Source organism: Suncus etruscus, chromosome X (genome assembly GCF_024139225.1).
Source record: "Suncus etruscus isolate mSunEtr1 chromosome X, mSunEtr1.pri.cur, whole genome shotgun sequence".
Lineage (NCBI taxonomy): Eukaryota > Metazoa > Chordata > Mammalia > Eulipotyphla > Soricidae > Suncus > Suncus etruscus.
The window spans coordinates 73889689-73915228 of record NC_064868.1 but is presented as its reverse complement, the minus strand read 5'-3'; the positions used below and the strand labels follow the sequence as shown (position 1 = coordinate 73915228).

Here is a 25540-nt window from a genome sequence, read left to right as displayed (position 1 = left end):
AATGTAGGCACTTGCCTTGCACACAACCAATGTAGATTTGATGCCTGGTATGTCATATGACACCTGAGTACTACCAGAAGTGATCTCTGAGCAGAGAGCCAGGAATAAGTCTTAAGCACAGCTGGTTGTAGCCCATTTTTTAAATCTAAATCTTGAAAAAAAATTGTGCTCTATAGACACAATTGGGCACTCTATTCTATTCAGCTATGAGAAAAGATGATAATTTGCAGTTTGTTGCAATTTGGATGGAAATTGAAGGTGTCATGCTAGAAGTGAGTCAGAATATACCAGATTATCTCGATCATATGTATGTGGGATATAAATAATAAGGATATAAATAAATATCCATACTGCAAATGAATCGCTAGACATGATTAATAGAATGGGAACTGAGGAACTTAGTGGAAGGAGGCTGGGAAGGGTCCAAAGGGTAATAGCGCAGGAATCCTGAAAAATTGCTAGAAGGCCTGGGAGCTGCACAGCAACTGTGAAAAAAGAGACTTCAACAGAGTCATAAATGATGACAGCTCAACATAAAATTAATGATAAGAAAGAATAGTGTTTCGTACCCAATCTACAGCAAGCTATACCAAAGGAGATCTCTCAGACTAGCAGTCCAAGAGGCCAAGGGGGGAGGTATGAGATGCATGCTGGGAACATGGGTGGAGGGAGGACAACACTGGTGATGGCCCTAATTCTCTGTCACTATGTACCTTAAATATTACTGTAAAAAACTTGTAATTCACTTTGATCACAATAAAAGTTATTAAAAAATTATAAAAGGGGCCAGAGCAGTGGCGCAAGCGGTAAGGCATCTGCCTTAAATGTGCTAGCCTAGGACAGACTGCAGTTTGATCCCCCGGCATCCCATATGGTCCCTCAAGCCAGGAGCAATTTCTGAATGCATAGCCAAGAGTAACCCCTGAGAGTTACTGGGTGTGGCCCAAAAACAAGAAGGAAGGAAGGAAGGAAGGAAGGAAGGAAGGAAGGAAGGAAGGAAGGAAGGAAGGAAGGAAGGAAGGAAGGAAGGAAGGAAGGAAGGAAGGAAGGAAGCAAAGAAAGAAAGAGAGGAAGGAAGGAAGGAAGGAAGGAAGGAAGGAAGCAAAGAAAGAAAGAAAGAGAGGAAGGAAGGAAGGAAGGAAGGAAGGAAGGAAGGAAGGAAGGAAGGAAGGAAGGAAGGAAGGAAGGAAGGAAGGAAAGGAGGGGACAGAAGGAAGGAGAAAGAGAAAGAAAGAACAGTGTCTTTTAAACACCTCTAAATGCTAACATAAATGGAAAAACGAGTGAAAGGACATTTTCCACAGGTTAAGGTGTCAAACTTGAGTACTTGAAGATGAAAATGGAAAATGAAGAAGCCTGTCACTAAGACAACCCAAATATTACGGGAAAGGAAAACTGGGAATATTGGTGAAGGAACATGAACACTGGTGAAGGAACTGGTGTTGAAAGACTGTGCCTAAAACTTTATAATGAATGGTCACCTGACTGACCTTGGCCAAAGACACATGACAACATTCTCCCAGTACCTGATATATAATGCTTAATACCACGTTTCTATCTCCCAGGTCATCTCCATATGCCTGGTCATGGGCACAGTCCACTTTTTTCATCTGTTCTTCAAAGCATGTCCAAAAACCATGGAGGGTGATTACTTGCCTCTCATCTAATATTCTCTATGCGTATTTTCAAATTCTGCAAGCTTGATGTTTACTTGTTATAGTCGATTACAATTATTTGTACAACTATTTGTTAATAGTACTTTTGGTCTCAGTTTCCCAGTGAGTAAATTGAGGATACAAGAAAGTATCAACTCATAGGCCATATTATAAGAAAATTATTTTTATTTGGTCTTCTATAAATAGGACAGAATCAAATACTATGATTGAGAGAAAAAGCTAAGATCATGTCACATGTAAGCTAACCAATTTATGAATGAGGTCAGAGACTAAAAGAATGTAATATACTTAAAGAATATACTAATTTTAATTTTTACAAATCTCCATGAAACAAATATTGGGGGATGGAGAGATAGAATGGAGGTAGGGCATTTGCCTTGCATGCAGGTCAGTGGTTCGAATCCTGGCATCCCATATGGTTCCCCGAGCCTGCCAGGAGCGAGTTCTGAGCGTAGAGCCAGGAGGAACCCCTTAGGGCTTCCGAGTGTGACCCCAAAACAAAAAACAAAAATCCTCTGACGCTGTTGGACAGAAGTTAGCCAGCAGCACAGGATTAAGCCCTGAGCACCACCTGAGCACAGGTATCCCCAAAGAACAAAACTTCAAATGTATAAAATTTCGTATATTTTATCTAAATATCCATATACAATATCTCAAAATTTACCCAGCATCCTGCCCAATAATTTATTAATAACAATTCTGACCCTTATATCTAGTGACACTATGAGTCTTATATATTTTCTCTAATAATGCAGCAGCTATCAAGTTGTATTTTTTGTTTGTTTGTTTTTTGGTTTTTGGGCCACACCCGGCAGTGCTCAGAGATTATTCCTGGCTCCAGGCTCAGAAATTGTTCCTGGCAGGCACGGGGGACCATATGGGACGCCGGGATTCGAACCGATGACCTCCTGCATGAAAGGCAAACGCCTTACCTCCATGCTATCTCTCCGGCCCCAAGTTGTGTTCTTATAGACATTTGGGATACTTACCCATGAATACCACAGAATAAAGGACTAGTGTATTTGCTTAACATTTTTTTCACAGGAACATTATACTGTCCTCACTATTGCCCTACTCAAAGAAGCTGTGCACAATTGTTTTATTATATAATTTAGCTTCTAGTAGTTCTTCCTCAATTCGTTGACTTAGTATTTCATTTGGTGTTTGAATAAAATAAAGAGGCAAGGAAATATGAAAGCTATGTTATTTGTACTAAATCTTTGGGCTCTGCTAGTTAATGTATTTCAACCAAGGATATTAGTAAACAAAAATTTTCTTAGACTGAAGTGATTAATTCATGTGACAGATGTGTTTTTCCCTTCTTGTTGAAATAAAAAATATTTTTAAAAAGGCAAATGAAACCCACTCTCCACCTCCCCTCCATTAGATATTCAGGTGTGGATCTGAGAGGATCCCCTGGGCCTAGACAGCAGCAAACTACTTTTTTATTTAATGGTGCTTGGTTTGTTCCTTTCTTTAATCCATCATAGTGGAAATAAAAATTGTCGTAATTTCAAGCACATAACAAATTATGATTCAAAACCAAGAAAAACGTTTATTAAGGTACTGTGGTTTACACAGTTATTCAAAGTTAAATTTCAGGCAAATGAAGTTCCAACTGCAATCATCTCAACAAATTGTTTAAATGAACGGATCATTGTTACTGCAGATATCAATCAGCCTGGAGAAATAGGGAAAAAAACTGATTAGTTTTATGACTGAATAACTGAACTGTTCAAAACAACAATTGTTCTTTTGAAATACTTCCCTCCACTCCCACCCCCTAACACCCCTCTGCCGCCATATCTTGGCCACACTAAGAAGAGAGGAAGACTTCCTTACCCCTCCTTGGGTATCAGGAGACTTAGGATCATCGGCTGAAGGTGCAGGAAGATTCTCTGATGGGTCAGGAGGACTCTCTGCAGGTGAAGGAGGTTTCTCTGGATTCTCTGGGGCTGTGCCAGAGTCAGACACTGCAGAACCATGCATAGAGCCAGCGGCTGTAGGGGTTGCTGAAGAAGTCCCTGATTCACTGCTGTCTTGGGTGGAAGATGAACTGCTTGATTCGGGTTTATTATAGCCATTCACGACTGATGAGAAATAGGGGTGCTCCATAGCTTCTTTGGCAGTAAGTCTAGTGTGAAAGTCAAACTGTAGCAGCTTATCTATAACATCGCAGACTTCTGGGTTGACTAGGTGCTGGTTCTCACTGTGAATTAGGCGCTCCCATCGAACACGGAGATGTATCCCCAAGTATGAACGGAGGCGTGGATCCAAGTGAATATTCTGTTTTCTGAGAAAGGCAATGAAGTCATCTGTTCCCCTAAGATTGACTATCTTTAGTAATTGGTCGTTACTATTACGACCATAAATGAACGGCTCCTTCCGAAAGATCATGCTTGCCAGGATACACCCTAAGCTCCACAAATCTATACTATAATTATACTTCCCATAGTTTACCAGCAACTCAGGAGCTTTGAAGCACCGGGAAGCAATTTGTGTATTGTATGCTTTGTCAGGATGGTAAAATTCTGCCAGGCCCCAGTCGATCAGCCAAACCTTTTTGTTCTCATGGTCAATCAGGATGTTTTCAGGTTTCAGATCTCTGTGCATAATGCCCATGCTGTGACTGTAATCTAAGGCCTTTAGAATCTCATAGATGTAAAATCGTATATCATAGTCTGATAAGGTCGGGTACAATGCTTTGTAGTAAGTGTTGTTTACATATTCAAAAACTAGAGCTGGGGTTCCTGACTGAGGACATTTCACAGTGTCCAACAAATTTATGATGTTGGGACCACCTCGCAAATTCTCCAAAATTGTTATCTCTCGCTTGATTTTCAGCTCTGGTACATCCATGAGCATTTTAATGGCAACTTTTTCATTTGTTGCAATTTTGACAGCCTCAAATACTTCACCTGAGCCCCCCTGGCCTATCATTTCACCCATCTTGTAGTCATCAAGATTTCCCCATACTACCTTATGTGATTCGTAATCCCAGTATTCTTTGGGTCGTTGTTCATTAACATCTGCATACACTCTAGCCCTAGTGTCTACTTGACTCATGTCGGAAATTTTGGTGGATAAAGTTTATAGTTAGAGATCTGTCACAGTCTTTAGATGCAATGAGGTGAGATCTTGCTTCAGAACTCTTAAGACTTATTATTCCCCTGTAAGAAGACAACAGAACAACAATTCTTTAATATATGATTTGGTGAATACTAGTCTACTCTGCTACGGTGAGTGCCTAGTGTATGTGAGATAAGAGTTCAATGCTTGACCCAGTGTCACGTGGACTCTTGAGTATTGTTGAATAAGAATGCTATCTGTGGTATATATAATGCAGGGGTGGCGAACAATTTCGACACAAAGAGCCAAAATTTTAAACTGTGAGAGTTAGAGAGTCACACCACACAGTGACCGGCCAAAATAAACAAACACTCACACAAAAGCATATAATTTTAACAATAATATATTAAACACATACTACATTTTGAGTGAGGGTAAAAATCCTGTTCACTACCCCTGATATAATGTATGGTCACTAGTCCTAGGGACGATATCAAGGTTGGCACTTTCATTCCATTTATACTTCAAATCATGCCCACAGATTGTTGAGGAGGAAGACTAATTTACTTCTAACTTGATATCCTTGAAATATACTGCAAAAATACATGAGCTTGAGAGATGTTAATTAAACTTATACCCCAGTCCTTACTAACTCTAAATTACCATTGCTTTCTGTGTCCCAGATTCTTTATGGGGGGCACATTTGGAAGTGTTCAGGGGTTATTCCTGGCTCTGCCAACAGATGTTACTCCTGGCAGGCTTAGGAGACAATTGATGCTGGAGATGGAAGGCAGGTCAATGGAACACAAGGTAAATGCCTTACCTGCTGTGCTAAGACTCCAGTCCTGTGTCTCAGATTCTTAGTAGAATTAAGTGTCAAGTCAAAACAAATTCAATGGTGCTATATTGTTCTGCAAGTTAATGAAAAGCATTAGATTAGGAGTTGAAACTTATTAAGCTTGTAGTTGCAATAAGCTCTTGTATCATTTTTATCATATCCAAGCCTTTTTCATATGTTTCAGCTGCATTTTTATCATTTTCCCTGTCATTGCAGAATACAGCAATATGTTCTGTAGGTTATTGTTTACTTATCATTCATGACAGACACAAAAACTACATGAGACAAAATTTTCCCAGCTTTTCACTGTTCTACCACTGGAGTAGTTTAATCTATGCTAAAGTATCCATGTTAATTTATAGATCGAGACTTATATGATTTAGTCATGGATCTATCCTTTCCCAAACTTAAAGGTCTTCAAATTCACCAAAATAGTTGCTTAATCTTCTCTAATAAAATATAGGGGCTGGAGAGATAGCATGGAGGTAAGGGTGTTTGCCTTACATCCAGAAGGATGGTGGTTTGAATCCTGGCATCCCATAAGGTCCCCCGTGCCTGCCAGGGGCAATTTCTGAGCATAGACGCAGGAGCAATCCCTGAGCGCTGCCGGGTTTGACCCCAAAACCAAAATATACACATATATTTATTAATAACTGAAGATTTGTTAAGTGGGGACTCGGAAATAAATAGAAAGGGACTGAAATAGTACCTTTCAGTGGGAAACCTGTGGAAATCACCCCTTAAACAATTCATAAGCTCTCGGGCCTCTATTTTTTTTCCTCCCTGGAATGACAGGCTGGGGCACTCTGGTAAGGAATTGTTAGAGAGCTTCTGAGGTACTGGTTCAGCACCTCGGACCAATCTGTCAGGAAGAGGCAGCCTCAGGAGGGCTAACACTGGGGGTGGGGGGAGAGAGAGAAAGAGAGAGAGAGACAGAGAGAGACAGAGACAGAGACAGAAAATAGTTGAAAGCAAAAATTACCAATCAATACCACTTCTCAGGACAGAATGCACACTGGCACCAGAGAAAAAGAGATTGAATGACAGAAGAGAGACATGAAGAGGGCAGAAGAACCACCACAACTAAGAACCCCAAGTTGGATGTTGTGGACCTCATAGAAGTACAGGGCAAGAACAAATACAACCCATTTGGTGTAAGATGAGTATCTAGTGTTTGAGTATGGACCAAAGATAAAAACAGAATTCCTTCTAGGAAATTTGCTGCAGTTTGGCGTATAAGAACAAATATGGACCCTCCTAAAGTTCTAATGAAGATTAAGTAAGAAGCAGGGCAAGAGTACATGTTACATAATCACAAGTGAAGAGAGGAGCTACAGAGAATCAGGAGGAAGCAAAAGTCTGGTGGCTGTGCTACCAGAAAATGGGCAAGAAATATACCCTGCCATACAAAAATGCCCTCTGCACTCCTATATTCATCACAGCACTATTTACAATAGCCAAAATCCAGAAACAACCCAGGTACCCAGCAACAGTTGAGTGGCTAAAGAAACTGTTGTACATCTAACACGGTGGAATACTATGAAGCTGTTCAGAGAAATGAAGTCATTAAATTTGCTTTTCTATGGATGGACATGCAAAGTATTATGCTGAGTAAAATGAGTCAGTGGGAAAAGAACAGAAGCAGAATAATCTAACTTATTTGTGGAATGAGAAAAATAAAAGTATGGCAATAATATTCAGAAACAAAGGAGATGAGGGTCAGGAGGACCAGTCCATGGCAGGAAGCTTACCACAAAGAGCACTGAGTACAGTTAGAGTAGAGAAGGGACCACTATGATAATGATAGTTGGAACTGATCACTCTGGACAAGAGCTGAGTGCTGAAAGAAAATAAAGTGATATGCATAGCACCCTTTCATTAACAGTGCAAACCAGAGTCTCTGAAAAAAAAAAAGAAGCAAAATGCCAGCTCTAGAAACAGGCAGGGGTGCAGGGGTGGAAGGAAAATGGAGGACATTGGTGCCAGGAAAGGCACACTAATAAAGGCTGGTGTACATTCTATGACTGAAACCCAACTATGAACAAATCTGTAACCACAATATTTAAATAAAGCAATAAAAAAGAATAACACTAACAAATAAGCACAAACTCCCATTATAATTAACCTATAACATTTCAAAATTAAAGGGAAATGAAAAGAATGCAAATTAATGAAAATAAATACAATATAAAACTTATTCAAAAGAAAACAGTAAGAAATGACACTAAAACAAAAATATTGTGGAAAGAAGAAATGCACTCTATCAGAGAAGAGGAGGGGAACTTTGAGTCTTTTGGCAGGGGTTTTCAAGTGGCCATGAACTAGGAAAGTAATAACATTGAATAGAAATTCGATCTGGAACTGATAAGAAAGGTTAGCAATTACCTGTTCTTGTGGATATTTAAGCTGAGCTCTTGGTATTTGATGCAAAAAAAGATGGTACTATGGAGGATACACCAGCAGATTCCCAAGGAAGGTTTTCAAGGGAGTGATCATGATATGACAGCAGATAGGAAGGCGTAAGGAGGAGTGTGTGAAGTGGGATCTAAGTGAAGCATGTTTTTCCTCTAGTGCCTGATTTATTTTTCTTTCTTTTTTGGGGGAAGGGACCACACCCGGCAGCTTTCAGGGTTACTTCTGGCTCAGTGCTCAGAAATCACTCCTGGCAGGCTCAGGGGACCATATGGGATGCTGGGATTCGAACCACCATTGGTCCTGTGTCGGTCGCTTGCAAGGCAAATGCCCTACCAATGTGCTATCTCTCCAGCCCCTGGTTTGAGGAGTTTTTTTGTTTGTTTGGTTTTTTTTTGTTTGCTTGTTTTTCTTTTGGGGTTACATTCGGCAGCTCTTAGGGGTTACTCCTGGCTCTACACTCAGAAATCATTCCTGGCAGATTCAGGGGACCATATATGATGCCGGGATTCGAACCACCATCCTTCTGCATGCAAGGCAAATGCCACACCTCTATGTCATCTCTCCGGCCCCAACAGTTCATATTTTTTTTTGTGGTTTTTGGGTCACACCTGGCAGTGCTCAGGGATTATTCCTGGCTCCAGGCTCAGAAATTGTTCCTGGCAGGCACGGGGGACCATATGGGACGCCGGGATTCAAACCGATGACCTCCTGCATGAAAGGCAAATGCCTTACCTCCATGCTATCTCTCCGGCCCCAACAGTTCATATTTTAAGGAACTCAATCCATGATGTTGAGAGTCTGACTGTTATATGTGCTATTGAGAAAATTGGATAGTCATAGGTAAGTGATGAAACCAGATTCTTATTTCATACCTTCACAAATGCCCATTGTATATTGAATTAATGGCTCAAGTTTAGCCCAAAATACATCAAGGACATTGAGGAAAATGGAGGAACAATTCTGCAGGTCATGTATCTTAGGGGTACTTCTGTAAATTGACTCAATAGCAGCAAGAACAAAAAGACAAATAATAAATGGGATATCAAATGAAAAATATTTTACATGGCAAAAGAAACTGAGGCTGCAGATCAATAGAAAATATTTGAGTATTCTGAGATTGACCTCTAGATATATAACCAATTTATCTTTGATAAAGGGGCAAGAAATACAAAGTGGACTAAGGAAAGCTATTTCAACGAGTGGGGCTGGGAAAACTTGTGAATTGCATGCAAAAATAGTGAACTCAGTCCCTTCTTTAACACCATGCACAAAGGTCAAATCAAAATGGATTAAAGATTTAAAACCATAAGGTAAATAGAGTAAATCATAGGCAACAACACTCCATGACATTGAGACTTAAGACATCTTCAAGGAGGAAACACCAAAGTCCAAGCAAGTGGAAGCAAAGATAAACAAATGGGATTAAATTAAACTGAGAAGCTTCTGCACTTCAAAGGAAACAGTGATTAGAATATAAAGACTACCCACAGAAAGAGAGAAACTCTTCCCCTAATACCCATCTGATAAAAGGCTAATATCTAAGGTATATAAGGCACTGATTAAACTTTACAATAAAAATATCTAACACCATCAAAAAATAGGAAGAGGAAGTAAACAAACATTTCCCCAAAGAAGAAATACAGATTGCTAAAAGGCATATGAAAAAATGCTCCACATCACTAATCATCAGGGAGATGCAAATTAAAACAACAATAAGGTATCATCTCACACCAGAAAATGACATACATCACAAAGAACAAGAGCAATCAGTGCTGATATGGATGTGGGGAGAATGGGACTCTCATTCATGGCTGGTGGGAATGTAGCCTAGTCTAACCTTTCTGGAAAACACTATGGATATTCCTAAAAAAAAAGTAAAATTGAGCTTCCTTATGATCCAGAAATACCACTCCAAAGATATACCTTAAGAACACAAAAACACAATACAAAAATGCCCTATGCATTCATATGTTCATAACAGAACTATTTACAATATCCATAATCTGGAAGCAACCCAGGTGCCCGATATGCCCGATAACAGATGAGTAGCTAATGAAATTGTCGTACATCTACACAATGGAATAGTATGCAGCTGTTAGGAAAAATAAAGTAATAAAATTTGCTTATACCTGGATAGACATAGTGACAATTATGCTGAGTGAAATGATTCTGAGAGAGAGAAATAAATATAGAACAATCTCACTCATCTGTGGGATAAAAGAAAAAAGACAGTGTGAGGATGTAATCCTGAGCCAATAGAGATGAGGATTAGGAGGATCAGTTTATGGTAGGAAGCTTGCCACAAAGTATGGAGAGTGTAGTTAGAGTAGAGAAGGCTCTACTCTGAAAGAGACATGCATGACACCCGTTCACTAACAGTAGTGTAAACCACAGTGTCAAAAAAGAAAAGAGAAAGAGAGAAGTAAAATGCTTGCCACAGAAGTGGGTGGGCAAGGGTAGGTGGGAGGGAAGAGGGCATCAGGGAGAGTGAGAGGGAAACTGTTGACATTAGTGATGGGAAATGCACACTGGTGAAGGTTGTATATTGTATGGACTGTAGCTCAATCATGAACAACTTTAATTGCAAAAGAAACTGTTGTATGAACATTATAGTAACCATGGTGCTTAAATAAAAAAAATACTGAGGTTGGTAGCCAGAGAAAGAGTACAACAGGTAGGGTACTTGTCTTGTATATGGTCAAACCAGATTTGATCCCTGTATGGTCTTCTGAGCATTCCAAGAGTTATATCTGAGTGCAGAGCCAGGAGTAAGTCCTGATCACCCCCAGAGGTTTCTCCAACCTCCCCAAAGAAAGAGGCTAGAATTTAAAAGACACCTTATTAACTGGAGAAAAACTTGGATAACATGCATCAGATAAAAGGCTAATGTGCAATAGGCATAAAACTTATTAATAAAGATAAACAATAAAACGTTGATAAATTCATCAAAGAATGTGGAAGTTGATGAACAGGCACTTCACTAAGAGACACAAGGACTCCCTGTAGGCAGATAACAAACTGTCAATCATCACTTATTTTTAGAAATGTTAAAATCCAAGTAGCAGTGAGATACATTCACATAACTGAGAACAGCATATACCTAAAGAACAAGAGACAATTAATGTTGGTGGTAAAGTGAAGAAAAAGAAACCCTCCCCCATTCACTATTGGTGGGGATGTTGTGTGTGTGGTTCAGCCTCTCTATAAGAGTGTAGATATTTCTCTGCAAAGAACAACTAGGTTGGGGCCGGCACGGTGGCGCTAGAGGTAAGGTGTCTGCCTTGCAAGCGCTAGCCTAGGACGGACTGCGGTTGGATATTCCGGCGTCCCATATGGTCCCCCAAGCCAGGAGCGACTTCTGAGCGCATAGCCAGGAGTAACCCCTGAGCGTCACCGTGTGTGGTCCAAAAACAAAAACAAAACAAAACAAAAGAACAACTAGGTCTTGCATAGGACACAGAGACTGCTTCTTGGAATCTATTCTTAAGTCACTAAAACACTAATTGCTAATGTTGAATCTGATGCTGAATTGGTGATACTGAATCTAATGCTGAATTTCTGACGATGATGCCTCTCATACACTTCTCTAACTCTCCTTTTTATACCCTCTATCCCCCCATGCAGACTCCTCTACCCACCCACTTGATCTTTACCCCAGGTTGTAGTCTGTGCTTCCTAATAAAGACCACTTCCCAATAAAGACCTCAAGTCTCAGGACAAAGCTCTCTTGCATTTCTGGCTTTGCGTCACTGAGCTATCTGCTTCTTAGCAGAGTAAGGTTTGCTTGTTGGAGTTTCTGAACCTGTTTTATCCCCTTAACCTGCATTGGCATTTCTTCCAGACCTGAACTGTGTCTCCCCAATGTCCCAGACTTGGGGAATGAGGCTTCTGTTTCAATTGAAAAAATATTAGTGAAACAAAGAACTGGTTCTTTGAAAAAAAAAAAATAAGTTCAATAAACCACTAACAAAGAATAAGAGAGAGAATTCTAATAAGTTATATCAGAAATAAAAGGGTGAATGTCACAAAAGATATTGTCAGATTATACCTTATTTTACCCAAAATAAAGATCCTCTCTGGTTCCTTTATATCTGTTTGTTTACAGCTTGCTTTCACCCAAAACATAGATTGTCTTATATGTAAACCTGGGTGAGACAGGCTCAGGATAGCCTGAGCTATCTGCCCTTACTCTGTTCTTACTCCCCCACTTGGGGGTAGTCTCTGTTCAATAAAAACAGTTCTGGCAGGATACTAGACAGAAGATAGCCAGACTAAATGTTTTTGACCCTTGGGTGATATTAAGGGCATCTATATAGGAAAGGAAAGATTGAGGACAACATGATACTATATTTAGAAAACCCTAAAAGCCTTCCTTCCCTTTAAGATCAAGGACAATGCAATATTGCCCACCCTCACCACTTCTATTCAATATAGTACTAGAAATACTAGAAGTACTTGTGATAGCAATTAGGCAAGAAATATATTAAGGGCATCTATATAGGAAAGATTGAGGACAGCATGATACTATATTTAGAAAACCCTAAATACTGTCCAAAAAAGCTCCCGGAAACAATAAATTTGTATAGTAGAGTGGAAGGCTATAAAATTAACATGCAGAAGTCCATGACTTTCCTATATGCAATAATGATATAGAAGAGAAATAACAAATTCTATTTACAATTATATCCCTGAAAAATAGAATACTTAGGAATCACCTTAAGTAAAGAGGTAAAAAATCTATACAAAGAAAACTACAAAACACTAATTACAAAATGGGAAGAGGACTTGAGGAAATGTAAACACATCTCCTGCTCATAGATTGGGAAGATATGATCATGAAAATGGCAATACTCCCCAAAGCAGGACACAGATTTAATGCAGTCCCAACAAGGATACCATGAAATTTTTCCAAGAAATAGATCAAACACTTCTGGAATGCATATAGAAGAGTAATCCCCTCCCCTCAAAGGCCAAAATCATCCTTGGGAAATAAATGAGGGCATCACTTCCCTAAATTCAAAATGTACTACACAGTGGTAATAAATAAAACAATATGGCACTGGAATAAAGACAGACCCACCAATGTGACAATGGCAGTGGGAAGTGATCACTCTAGACAAGCACTGAGTGCTGAAAGGAAGTAAAGTGATATGCATGATACCTTTCCAATAATAATATTGCAAACCTGTTTCTAGAAGGAAAATGAGAAAAGTGCCATAGAGGAAGGATGGTGGCAGGAGGGAAAACTAGGATATTGGTGGAGGGAAACAGATGCTGGTGAAGGGAAGGGCACTTAAACACTGACTGAAACCCAATCATGAACAATTTTGTAACTTTGTGCCTCATAGTGATTCAATTTAAAAATTGATTTAATAAAAGAATTATTAAAGTCCTCAAGGACCAGAAAATTAAATATGATAAAGAACTATTAGTTAAAAGCATCATATACAAGTATTTCCTAGAATTGAAGAAAAAAAGAAATTAAAAACAAGGGGTTCAAAGTATTCCAGAGAAACTAGAATCAACTAGGAAAATTCTGAGACACACTGTGTTTGGAATGATAAAAAACCAAAGATAGAATATTGGAGGAAGCATGATCAAAGAAGAAAAAGACAAAGGAAAGACACAGTGGAGCTATCAACTCAGATGCTCCAAAATAGAAGAGAATGGAATATAAAGAGTCAATGAAAGGAGCAATTTTCCAAGAATAATCTATCAAACTAAATTATTATTCTGATCAGCAGGAACAATACAGAGCTTCATGGACAGGCAACAGCTTGAAATCAGATTTGCAAGAAACATTAAATGAGTGTCTTTAAAGGACAGAAGGACAGACAAACTTCCCGGCACACAGTATTGATGTTTTGCAGGCTCTCACTTAGGGTGCTCTAATTAACAAAGGTATGTTTGGACATGGCAGAGCTAACCTATTTAACTGGTGTTAATCCAAGTTTTTTTTTTACAGTTTTTTAATGTGTTTGTTTTGAGGCCACACTAGGTAGTGTTCAGGGCTGACCCTTGGCTCTGCTCAGGAATCATTCTGTCTGGGCTCAAATGACCATATGGGGTGTGAGGGATGGAACCTGGGTCAGTTATGTGCAAGACAATCTCCCTACTGGCTTTTCTGTCACTCACTCCAGCACCAACTGTTTTTTTTTTTGTTTTTAGGCCACAGTCACCCAGAGGCTAGTCCAAGCACACTGCTCAGGGATTTTTTCCGGCAGTGCCAAACTAAACAGGGCACCCACATGGGGGCCCCAGTCACTGAGTGACCTCCCCAGTCTACCCACTCTACTTTATATTGTCTTTAGTTTCCTTTACTTTCTATACCGATTTGATTTGGTTACCGGCTGTTGCTTATCTTTCTTCTATCTCCTATCTTCTTTTATCTTCTAGATGTGAGTCTCTTGGTGTCCTGGTGCTGTCCAGCTCCCAGTAGGAATGTTGAGATCACCCAGTCCTTCTATGTCTCAGAGTCTAACAGAAAAAAATACAAGCGGGTATAACTTTTGTTCATTAGGAAAAATAGAAAGGTATGTTTATTCCTGAATTTTTATACATTTTCAATTAAAAATTAATATCACATTTATATTAAATATTCTTGACTTATCTAGTGTTTTATTTTTGACAGGCATAGTTTTATTATATAGTATTTTCTAATATAAAGCCAATACTGCCTTTCTTAGGATAAAATATTTTATAGGCCATTCATATTTTCCCTTAAACTTTTCTTAATTATCTCCAAACTTATTATTTATTTATAGGATTGCCTATTTTATGTATACTTTATAATATATTAGTATAAAATTATTCATAATACTAGTTAAAATTTATATACCTCTAAAAAAGAAACCTATAGGTTTTGAAAAAAATTAACTTTGTCAAAATATTACTCTAACAATTTTGTGTATTTTCAGATTAGCTCTATTAATCTTTATGAGCATAGGGTCATCACCTCTACAAAAAAAAGTGACTTCTTCCATATGTGGGATAACGAAGACATAGTAAGGGAACAAAAAATGGCTAAAGTCATTGGAACTAAAGACTGTCCATAAAACTTGAGTTTACGTGGGTGATTTATCGCGTTGGGGAGTTCTCGGGATACTTGTGGAGTATGCTGCTATATATATGCACGAAAAGCATAATTAGCAGTACTGAAAATCTGAGTATTCTGATAAAAATGGTTTTAAGAAAATATTCATACCTCATTTTTAGTAGCACTTAGAACAATAGGTAGAATATGAACAATGGCAGATGATTAGAAAAAGAAGTTATCTGCCTTATACATGTAATATATATTACATATTTATTATAGGCACAACAGAATACTATACAGGCAGAAGATTAAAAAATCATGCAATTAGCTACAAGTGAAACTGGAGATACGATTTAAGTGATATCAGTTAGAGGGAGATAAATAGTAACTCATTTACCTCTTGTCTGTGGATTAAGCAGTATACAATGATGACAAAAATGCTTGGCCTTAAATTACAAAACTTATATGCCAGTCAATGGATTTTTTGAGGGAAGGAGGAAATGTTTTGGTCAACCAATGGAATAAAAGGACACTCTGGAGAGGTTTAGGTTCTTCAGTGGAGAGGAGGTATTGTTAATTTTGTACATCAGAAACAGAAATGTTAACACTAATTGGAACATATGACCAAGTGGTTAATTAAAGCAAGAGCCAAAAAGATAAGACAGAGTTTAAGACACTTAACTCTCACCCAACAACTGCCCTTTGTTTGAAATCTGGTACTGCTGCAGGCGTGATCCTTGAAAACAGAGCCTGGTGGAAGTCCTGAGACAGCCAGGTCTAGTCATAACAAAAATACAAGGATAAAATTAAATACAATTAAGTTCCATAAATTTAAAAGTTAAATTAAACCAACACATATAAGTGCTGTAACAATATGTGCTATTTATATTTCATTTTCTCTGACTTTCTCAGGTAGAGTCAACTTGTGAAATTAAAGAAACAAAACTGGATATCAAAAGAGTATAATGATAAACGTAAGCAAAGGTTAGGTGAATTTGCAGCTTGATGACAGTAACTGCCTTCTAACACAGAAACACAATACAGATAAAATAGTCTTTATCTATGAAGAGAAAATAATGCCTTTTACCAAATACCTTGTGAAGAGATCAGACCTCTGATTTCACTGACTGGAATCAGAGCAGACACTGAATTCACCTGCAAGTAAGACTCCAAACGGTGTTAAGATTAGACATAGACATGGTATGGCAGAAAAGCAAGAATTCAAACAAATAAATAAGTTATGTTTTGAATATCCAGCAGGTAACAAAACTTTAAGCAGCCAGACTTATAAAGAAGCCACATAATTTATAAAAATAATTGTATCAAATAAGAGAAAATAAGACAAATAGAAGTTAATCATCTTTTCAAACCCAACTCCAAACATGCTTGTAATCATAGTGTTTAAATAAAAAGATATTTATAAAAAATAAAATAAAAGATTAACATAAAAAGGAAATAAAACCAGTGAAAAGACATTTGCAGAGGCTATGGTTAATTATTTAATTTTACTTACTACTTATTTTAATTATTTTATTATTTATTTTTATTTATCCAATTAATTTATGTATTTTTTTACCTTACCAAGGCGATTCTCAGGTCTGACTCCTGGTTTGCTCCTAGGTATCAGTCACAGAGGTGCTGGGGGGGGGAGCATATGTAGTGTGCAGAATAGCAAGGCGAGTGCCCAACCCACTGTACTTCTATCTATCGTTCGGGTACCACCAGCTTTATTTTTAACACATGCAAGTGAATCGGAAAAAAATCAGAAGCTTTTTACTGATAACCCCTAAAAACCAAGTAGCGAGGGAAATGCCGGTTTTTTTTTTATCAAACCCTCCCGATTACTATGCACAAACTGTAGACAAAATACTGAGTATAGGGGGGCCAGGCGGTGGCGTAAAGGTAAGGTGCCTGCCTTGCCTGCGCTAGCCTTGGACGGACCGCGGTTCGATCCCCCGGTGTCCCATATGGTCCCCCAAGCCAGGAGCGACTTCTGAGCGCATAGCCAGGAGTAACCCCTGAGCGTTACCGGGTGTGGCCCAAAAACCAAAAACCAAAAAAAAAAAAAATACTGAGTATAAAATGTACACAAAAAGCCTGTGTCATCCAAAGACATTGCCACTCATTTCCAAGACACAGGACCTCGAACCACCAAACCCACCATGAACGGGGCTCAAGACTCGCGAGAACGAACCGGAAAAACCACTAAGTACATCGCGTCTAGCCTACTGGTCTTTCGATGCCAGGAATTCAGAAGGCCTCTTTGTCTTCTGAATTCAAAAGGTCTACTTTGGCCCTCGTATCACAAAATATAAGCGGGTTGAGAAAGAGTTTGGGAGGTTCGGCGGTTCCCTGCCACAAGATCCCCAGAGCTAAAAATGGCGGTCGGGCTTCCTCGCCAACCGCCATCAACGGCCACCACCCTTTTAAGCACAGAACCGGGCAGGGTAGAGCCACAGTGGCCCCAAAGCGGAAAAGAAACCGAAATAAATAGAGAAGGACACACCTGACACCCGATTCTCTCAAGGGGCCCAAGGGAAAACAAACTTACGGTGAGGAGCGTCAACGGAAAGTCTTACCACCTTCCCTCGTCCTGACGAGAAGCCAAATGGAAGGCACGCAGACCACGTAAGGAAGTGTAGCGTAACGTAACGTGACGTAACGTAACGTAACGTAACGTCATGATGGAAGTCACGTGTAGAGTCCTAACATCCAGTATCATCATTGGATGGTGTGGAGTGATTGACAGGTTCAATGTCCACTTGGCTCCAGTTCTGACTTGAAACTTCCCTTCACATCACAAGGTACCAATCAATCACGCAGCTGTGCATATATTGTTATGCCTTTATAGAGATTTATAGAAATATAGTATTTTCCTTAATGGCCATCGGCATAATATAAGTTCATTTTGCAAACATTTCTCATAAATAAAAAGTGACTTTTTGGAGGTCAGAGAAAGAGTACAGTGGGCAGGGAATTTGTACAGTGGTTTTGATTCTTGGAACCCCCAAATGGTCCCCCAAGTCCTGCCAGGGGGTGATACTTCGGTGCAGAGCCAAGAGTAAGCCCTGAACATCACTGAGTGCGGCCCCAAAACAAACAAAAACTGTGACTTTTTATTTTCTAGTGTGTTAAGGAGGATGGCCATGTGATTCTTCTTGGATGAGGACACATGGTACATATGATGCCCAATAATACCATGATTCTATCTCCCAGGTCATCTCTGCCTACCTGGCCATGTGCACAGTTCATTTGTGCTCTTTCTCCTTCAAATCATGTTATCGATTATTTGGGGGATAGAATAATCTCTTACTTCTAGCACAATATTCTCTAAGATACTGCCAAATTACACAAGCTTAAGATATGTCTATTTAACTTTCTTATCCAGGAAAATGTACCTCAGAGTGAACTCAAATTTTAGGGTACAGTGAAATTTTGTGGGGTGAGGTGGAGGATTTAGACCCATGGTTGGAAGTAACTACACTTCCAGTGGCAATGAGCTCTCAGCATTATTGTGTCCATTTTTTTCTCCTGCATGAAATATATACTATCTAAAGCCCCCCCTTTTTTTGACTACACCCTGTAATGCACAGGGGCTACTCCTGGCTAAGTACTCATAAATCATGCCTGGCTCAGGGGACCATATGTGACTCTGGGGATCAAATCAAGGTCGGTCCTGGGTCAGCCGCTGTGCTATCTATCTGGTCCTATCTGAAGCTTTTCGTGTCATTCCAGTTCACATGAATCTGCTCATTTTAGGTTCAGTTATACAGACGGTTATTGATACACAAGCCACCTATGAAGCCTCTTGTTCAGTTGTTCGATTGTTGTTGGTTCCACAATGTGGTTATTTTCATCTGTGTGAATGTGTCCATGTTAAATAATGCACGGAGACTCGCAGCACTTCATATATTTCCTCTCCCAAATTTACCACTGTGTCCACATAGTGACTTTTTTCTCTCATGTAATATATTTTGGTAACAGCAGAACATATATAAGAAGTGAATCAAGAAGTACAGAGAAAGGTACTGAAACAGCAACACTTAGACCTGTGGAAATCACCCCTTAATGAATTAATGAGCACTCAGGCCTCTAGGTAATTTTCCAGAAGGCACAGTGTGAGGAGATATGATAAGAAATTGTCAAAGAGCTCTTGCAGACTTGGTTCAATAACTCAGGCCAGTTTGGCAGGAAGGGACAGCAGAGCCTCAAATCTGCATGTCAAAGAGCTGACTATGCACTTGGAAGAGAGACAGTAGTTGGAAGTTTTCCAGAGCATCACTAGTCCAAAGACATGAACATCAATCAACACCTCTTCACAGCACAGAATGCACACTCTGTCACCAGTGGAGAAGTGATTGGATGACAGAATAAAGAAGTGAAGAGGAAAGGAGAACCACCACAACTAAGAATCCTCAGTTGAATTCTGTGGACCTCATGGAAGTTCAAGACAAAAACAAAAACAACAAATCTGGAGTCAGATCAGTGGTTAGTACATCAGTGTGGTCCAAAGATCAAAACAGAATCACCAGATAAAAGGAGGTTACATCTTACTGGGAAATTTTCTGAAGTCGAGGTACATAGAAACGAATATGGGCTCTCACAAAGTCCTAGTGAAGTTTGAGTGAGACACATGACAGGAGTGCATGTTTCATGTTCACTAAGTGATGAGAGGAAATACAGAAAATCAGGGAGAGAAGTAACAAGTCTGATAGCTGTGCTGCAAAAAAAAGTTGGTAAGAAATGTACTCTATCAGAGTAGAAAAGGAGGAGGGAGACAGCAAATCTTCTGGCAGAGGTTTTCAGGTGGTTGTGACCTAGAAAAATCAGAACGTTGAATAGAAATTCAATATGGAATTGATGAAAGAAGGAAGACTGCCAGTTGCCTGTTCTTGTGGATGTTTAAGCTGAGCTCCTGGCATTTGAGGCAAAAGAGATGGTACTATGGAGAATACACCAGCAGATTCCCAATGAATGTTTTCAAGGGAGTGATCATGATATGACAGCAGATAGGAAGGCCTAAGGAGTAGTGAGTGGGATGGAACCTAAGTGAAGCAAGTTTTGCCTCTGGTGCCTGATTCCTGGTGTACCTGCAATATTGGTGCAATGATGGTCACGAGAGATTATAGTAATCTACTCCGGCAAACTTCAGAATAGCACCTGCTAGTTCAATTTCTCTGTGTTGTTTTTTCTTTCTTGTATAATTTGACTATTTTATTCCTTTTACCTCCTTTGGAATTCATTTGGTCTTTTCATACTTTCTCAATCTTTGAGACTAGTTTTCTGGCTTGAACTTTTTCTTGTTCCTTATTTAAGTCTGTTCTGTTATGCACTTACCCCTTCATAATGATTTTTACCCAAAATTTTCAATATTTGTGTCTTCTTTCTTTCCTCTTGGCCCAATTGTTGCACAAAATATTGATCAACTTCCATAGAATAGAGCTTAGTGATTTGAAAAGATATTTGATAAGGTTTCTTATTTATTCATTTATGGACACTTGAGTTGCACTTTAACATTAGGTCTGTTCCGTAGAATGTTCCATGTTTACTCAAGAGTGATGTGGGGTGTGAAGGTCCTGTGCATATTTAATGCAATATCAATCAGTACTTGCAGAGAAAGCCTTTGACAAGGTTTTTTTTAATTTTTTTATTTAAACAACTTTATTACATACATGATTGTGTTTGGGTTCCAGTCATGTAAAGAACACCACCCATCACCAGTGCAACATTCCCATCACCAATGTCCCAAATCTCCCTCCTCCCCACCCAACCCCCGCCTGTACTCTACACAGGCTTTCTATTTCCCTCATACATTCTCATTATTAGGATAGTTTGAAACGTAGTTATTTCTCTAACTAAACTCATCCCTGCTTGTGGTGAGTTCCATGAGGTGAGCTGTAACTTCCAGCTCTTTTCTCTTTTGTGTCTGAAAGTTATTATTGCAAGAATGTCTTTCATTTTTCTTAAAACCCATAGATGAGTGAGATCATTCTGGATCTTTCTATCTCTCTGACTTATTTCACTCAGCATAATAGATTCCAGGTACATCCATGTACAGGAAAATTTCATGACTTCATCTCTCCTGACAGCTGATAATATTCCATTGTGTATATGTACCACAGTTTCTTTAGCCATTCGTCTGTTGAAGGGCATCTTGGTTGTTTCCAGAGTCTTGCTATGGTAAATAGTGCTGCAATGAATATAAGTGTAAGGAAGGGGTTTTTGTATTGTATTTTTGTATTCCTAGGGTATATTCCTAGGAGTGGTATAGCTGGGTCATATGGGAGCTCGATTTCCAGTTTTTGGAGGAATCTCCATATTGTTTTCCATAAAGGTTGAACTAGATGGCATTCCCACCAGCAGTGGATAAGAGTTCCTTTCTCTTCACATCCCCACCAACACAGCTTGTTCTCATTCTTTGTGATGTGTGCCAATCTCTGGTGTGTGAGGTGGTACCTCATAGTTGTTTTGATTTGCATCTCCCTGATGATTAGTGATGTGGAGCATTTTTTCAGATTTAACACACATCCATGATGAAAAACTCCCCAGAAAGGAATAGAAGGAACATAGTATTGAGCAATGGTCCTCAAACTATGGCCCGCGGGCCACATATTGTATTTATTCCCATTTTGTTTCTTCACTTCTAAATAAGATATATGCAGTGTGCATAGAAATTTGTTCATAATTTTTGTTTTTACTATAATCTGGCCCTCCAACAATCTGAAGGACAGTGGACTGGCCCCCTGTTTAAAAAGTTTGAGGACCCCTGGTATTGAGTATAGTAACACAATAGGCAATAAACTCAGCATCATAGTGGTAAAAACTAAAAGCATTTGCTCTGAAATCAGGCACAAGGCATGTATGTCCATTATATCCACTATTATTACATTTATTTTTGGAAGTTCTGACCATAGCATCAGCTGATAAATGGAAATTAGAACAATTCAAATTGGAACAGAAGTTCAACTGTAGTTATCTCTATATTACATGATCATATACATAGAAAACAGTAAAGACTACACTAAAAACTCTGGAACAGGGGCCAGAGAGATAGCACAGCAGTAGGGCATTTTCCTTGCATGCAGCCAATCAAGGACAGAATATGGCTCAAATCCCAGCAACCTATATGATCCCCCGTGCCTGCCAGGAAAAATTTCTGAATGCAGAGCAAGGAGTAATCCAGGAGTGCTGCTGGATGTGATCCAAAAGCCAAAAAAAAAAAAAACCCTCTGGGAACATTAGTGGAGGGAGGTTGACACTGGTTGTGGGATTGGTGATGAAACATTGTATGTCTAAAACTCAACTATGAATAATTTTATAAGTTACAATGCTTGAAATAAAAATATTAAAGTAATATACTGTTATAATTCAAGCTGCACGTTCCACAGTCCCCAATGGGGAAAGAGGAATCCCATATCCCCTGTCTGGGGAGAATAGGAGAAGCTGGTCTGGTAGTAATTTCCCACAATAAATAATCCATACCGATATGGAGGTTTTAGCAGGCAAGAAAACTCATACTGCAAGCTATTCACCCACAAGATAGTCACTCTGCCATGTGGAACCACAAGCTTAGATGGCAGCTTATAGTTAAGGTCTCCTGACTAATATTTATTGAGTTCAAAAATAAAGCCCACCCTCAATGGAATCAAACTCTAACAATCTAAACTTTAAATTGGCCTGTTATACTGACAGGCTCAGAACGAAGTGTAGTGATTGGGATACACTCTAAGAACTTGGTGGAGGGAGGTTGGCACTGGTGGTGGGATTGACCCTGATTCATTGTGTATCTGAAACCCAAATATGAAAGACATTGTAAATTACAATGGTTTTAATAGCATAAAATAAAATATTGGGGCTGTAGAGATAGTTCACAGAAAGGTACTTGCTTTTCATTTGGTGGACCTAGTTCAATTCTCACTCTACATATTGTCCCATTAGTATTGTTAGGAGAGAGCATCGCCAGGTTTGGCCTGAAAACAAAAAAGGAACAAATGAGAACAAAACCTAAGACAAGAGTAGGTCAAATTTAAAATGGTTGTAAATGGTCAAAGAAACTTGGACCTATTTTGTTGATTAGTGTCTTAAAACTTTAAGATCTGAGGATTTCCTGTCCTTTGTATATGTGCCATGCTCACTGGCACATCTCCAATAAATTGGAGATGACAACTTATTGTTCTTTTGATATGCATTTATATGATAACTAGTGATGAGAACAATTTCATATTCCTATTAGCTGTCCACATATCCTCTCTGTGAAAGTGTCCAATTTAGGTCCCCCCTTTATTGATGGGGCTATTAAGCTGTTGTTTTAGAGCTATATGTATCTTGGATATTTGTCTTTTATCTGATATATGGTAGAATATATTTTCACAAAAACTGCCCAACTTTGTAATGTGTCTGTCAAGTTAGCAGGCAGGGTGTGGGGATGTGGGAGAGAGTCAGAGGTCATTTGGAGGATGGGAAGAAAGTTGACACTCATGGTGGGATTGGTGTTAAAATATTATATGACTAAAATCAACTATCAAACACATTGTAAATTGCAGTTATTTAATTAAATAAAAAAAATTTAGGGGGGCCACACCCGGTGGTTCTCAGGGGTTACTCCTGGCTGTCTGCTTAGAAATAGCTCCTGGCAAGCACAGAGGACCATATGGGACACTGGGATTCAAACCAACCACCTTTGGTCCTGGATCGGCTGCTTGCAAGGCAAACGCCGCTGTGCTATCTCTTCGGGCCCTAATTAAATAAAAATTTAAGTAAAATAGTTGTTTTCTGTTTAAGTTTGAAATATATTTTTCTTTTCCTGCACATTAGAAGAGCAGGAAAAATTTGACACATTATTTATATCTTTGGACATCAATCACTCCTGGCTCATTTCTTGGACATAATATCAGTGAATGGGAAGGAGCTTGATTGATGGTCAATGGTTGCTCTCTCTGATATTAGTTGCAATACTGAACTTCTAAGTAGAGATAACCAATGACCTATCTACTTCCTTCCATATGTGAGGACGCACAACCTTTCTGTCCTCAGGCTCCGTATTATTGGTCACCTTGGTGATGACATTTTCAAAGCAGAATTGGGAATGAAAATTTCACAAGTGGTGTAACAAAATTATAATGATAAGAGAAATGATAGCTATTTACTGAATATTCACTATGTATCAGGCACTGTGCTGAATGTCTTATGTGTATCATCTTGCTTAATTTTCACAATATTCCTGTCAGACAGGAACATATTTATCTCATTGCAGAAGAAATTGAGGCTTCAAAGAATTTAAATGACCTGCATGTCATCACACAACTAATATATAGCAAAACTGAATTCAAGCCGTGATCTGTCTTACCCAGATTATGATTCTTACCTGAAAGAAAGGAAATAAAAATGATAGGAAAAAACATAGTCAAGTCATAAATAACTTGTAGAAGTTCCTGAAGCTATCAATAAAGTATCTCAACATTTTTCCTGCCCTCGACATAAGTTAAAAAAAACCTATAAGGGGGGCAGTGTGATAGCACAGTGATAGGGCATTTGCCTTGCATACTGCTGACCCAAGACAGACCCAGGTTAGATGCCCGTCATCCCATATGGTCCCCTGAACCTGCCAGGAGCAATTTCTGAGCACAGAGCCAGGAGTAAGTAACCCCTGAGCGCCACCAGGTCTGGCCCCCCCAAAAAAATAATTATCAGATACACTGGTGAAGGGAGGAGTACTTTTCAATGATTGAACCCAACTACAAATATGTGTAATCATGGTGCTTAAATAAATGTACTAATAAAGAAGACATCAATCCTTAGATTGGTCCACGCTGAAAAAAATGTGTCACGTGACTTTGGGAATTCACCAAAAAATACCTACCAGATGAGAATTAGATAATCTTTTTTTTGGAGGGGATCACACCCAGCAGTGCTCAGGGGTTACTCATGGCTCTATGCTCAGAAATCGCTCCTGGCAGGATCGGGGGACCATATGGGATGCTGGGATTCAAACCACCGACCTTCTGCATGCAAGGAAAACACCTTACCTCCATGCTATCTCTCCGGCCCCAAGAGAATTAGATAATCTTTATTGTAAATCACTTACATTTTATTTTCCAAAATGTCACTGGTGCCATATTGTTGAGATATTTGTCTTTGTTGTTAGGATTTAACAGTTTCAAAACTCAAAATCCTAAAATGGCACATGGATTGCATTCTTTTTTTTTTTGTTTTTTGTTTTTTGTTTTTTGTTTTTTTGTTTTTTTGTTTTTGGGCCACACCTGGCGGTGCTCAGGGGTTACTCCTGGCTGTCTGCTCAGAAATAGCTCCTGGCAGGCACAGGGGACCATATGGGACACCGGGATTCGAACCAACCACCTTTGGTCCTGGATTGGCTGCTTGCAAGGCAAACGCCGCTGTGCTATCTCTCCGGGCCCATGGATTGCATTCTTAATGTACCTCTAGGAATGATCTGAAACAAGAACTCTGCTGGCCTCTCACCACAGTAAATTAGACGTAGAGGGCACT

General features: G+C 39.2%; 1 protein-coding gene across 1 annotated transcript; it reads right to left on the bottom strand.

Annotated features, from left to right (window-relative positions):
- Window positions 1-458: 458 nt before the first annotated feature.
- On the bottom strand, window positions 459-4742 carry LOC125998919 (casein kinase II subunit alpha'-like). Its single transcript, XM_049766941.1, has 2 exons — window positions 3519-4742; window positions 459-485 (listed from the first exon to the last, which is right to left on the bottom strand). The coding sequence occupies exons 1-2, from the start codon at window positions 4740-4742 to the stop codon at window positions 459-461; spliced, it is 1251 nt and encodes a 416-aa protein (XP_049622898.1).
- Window positions 4743-25540: the final 20798 nt, after the last annotated feature.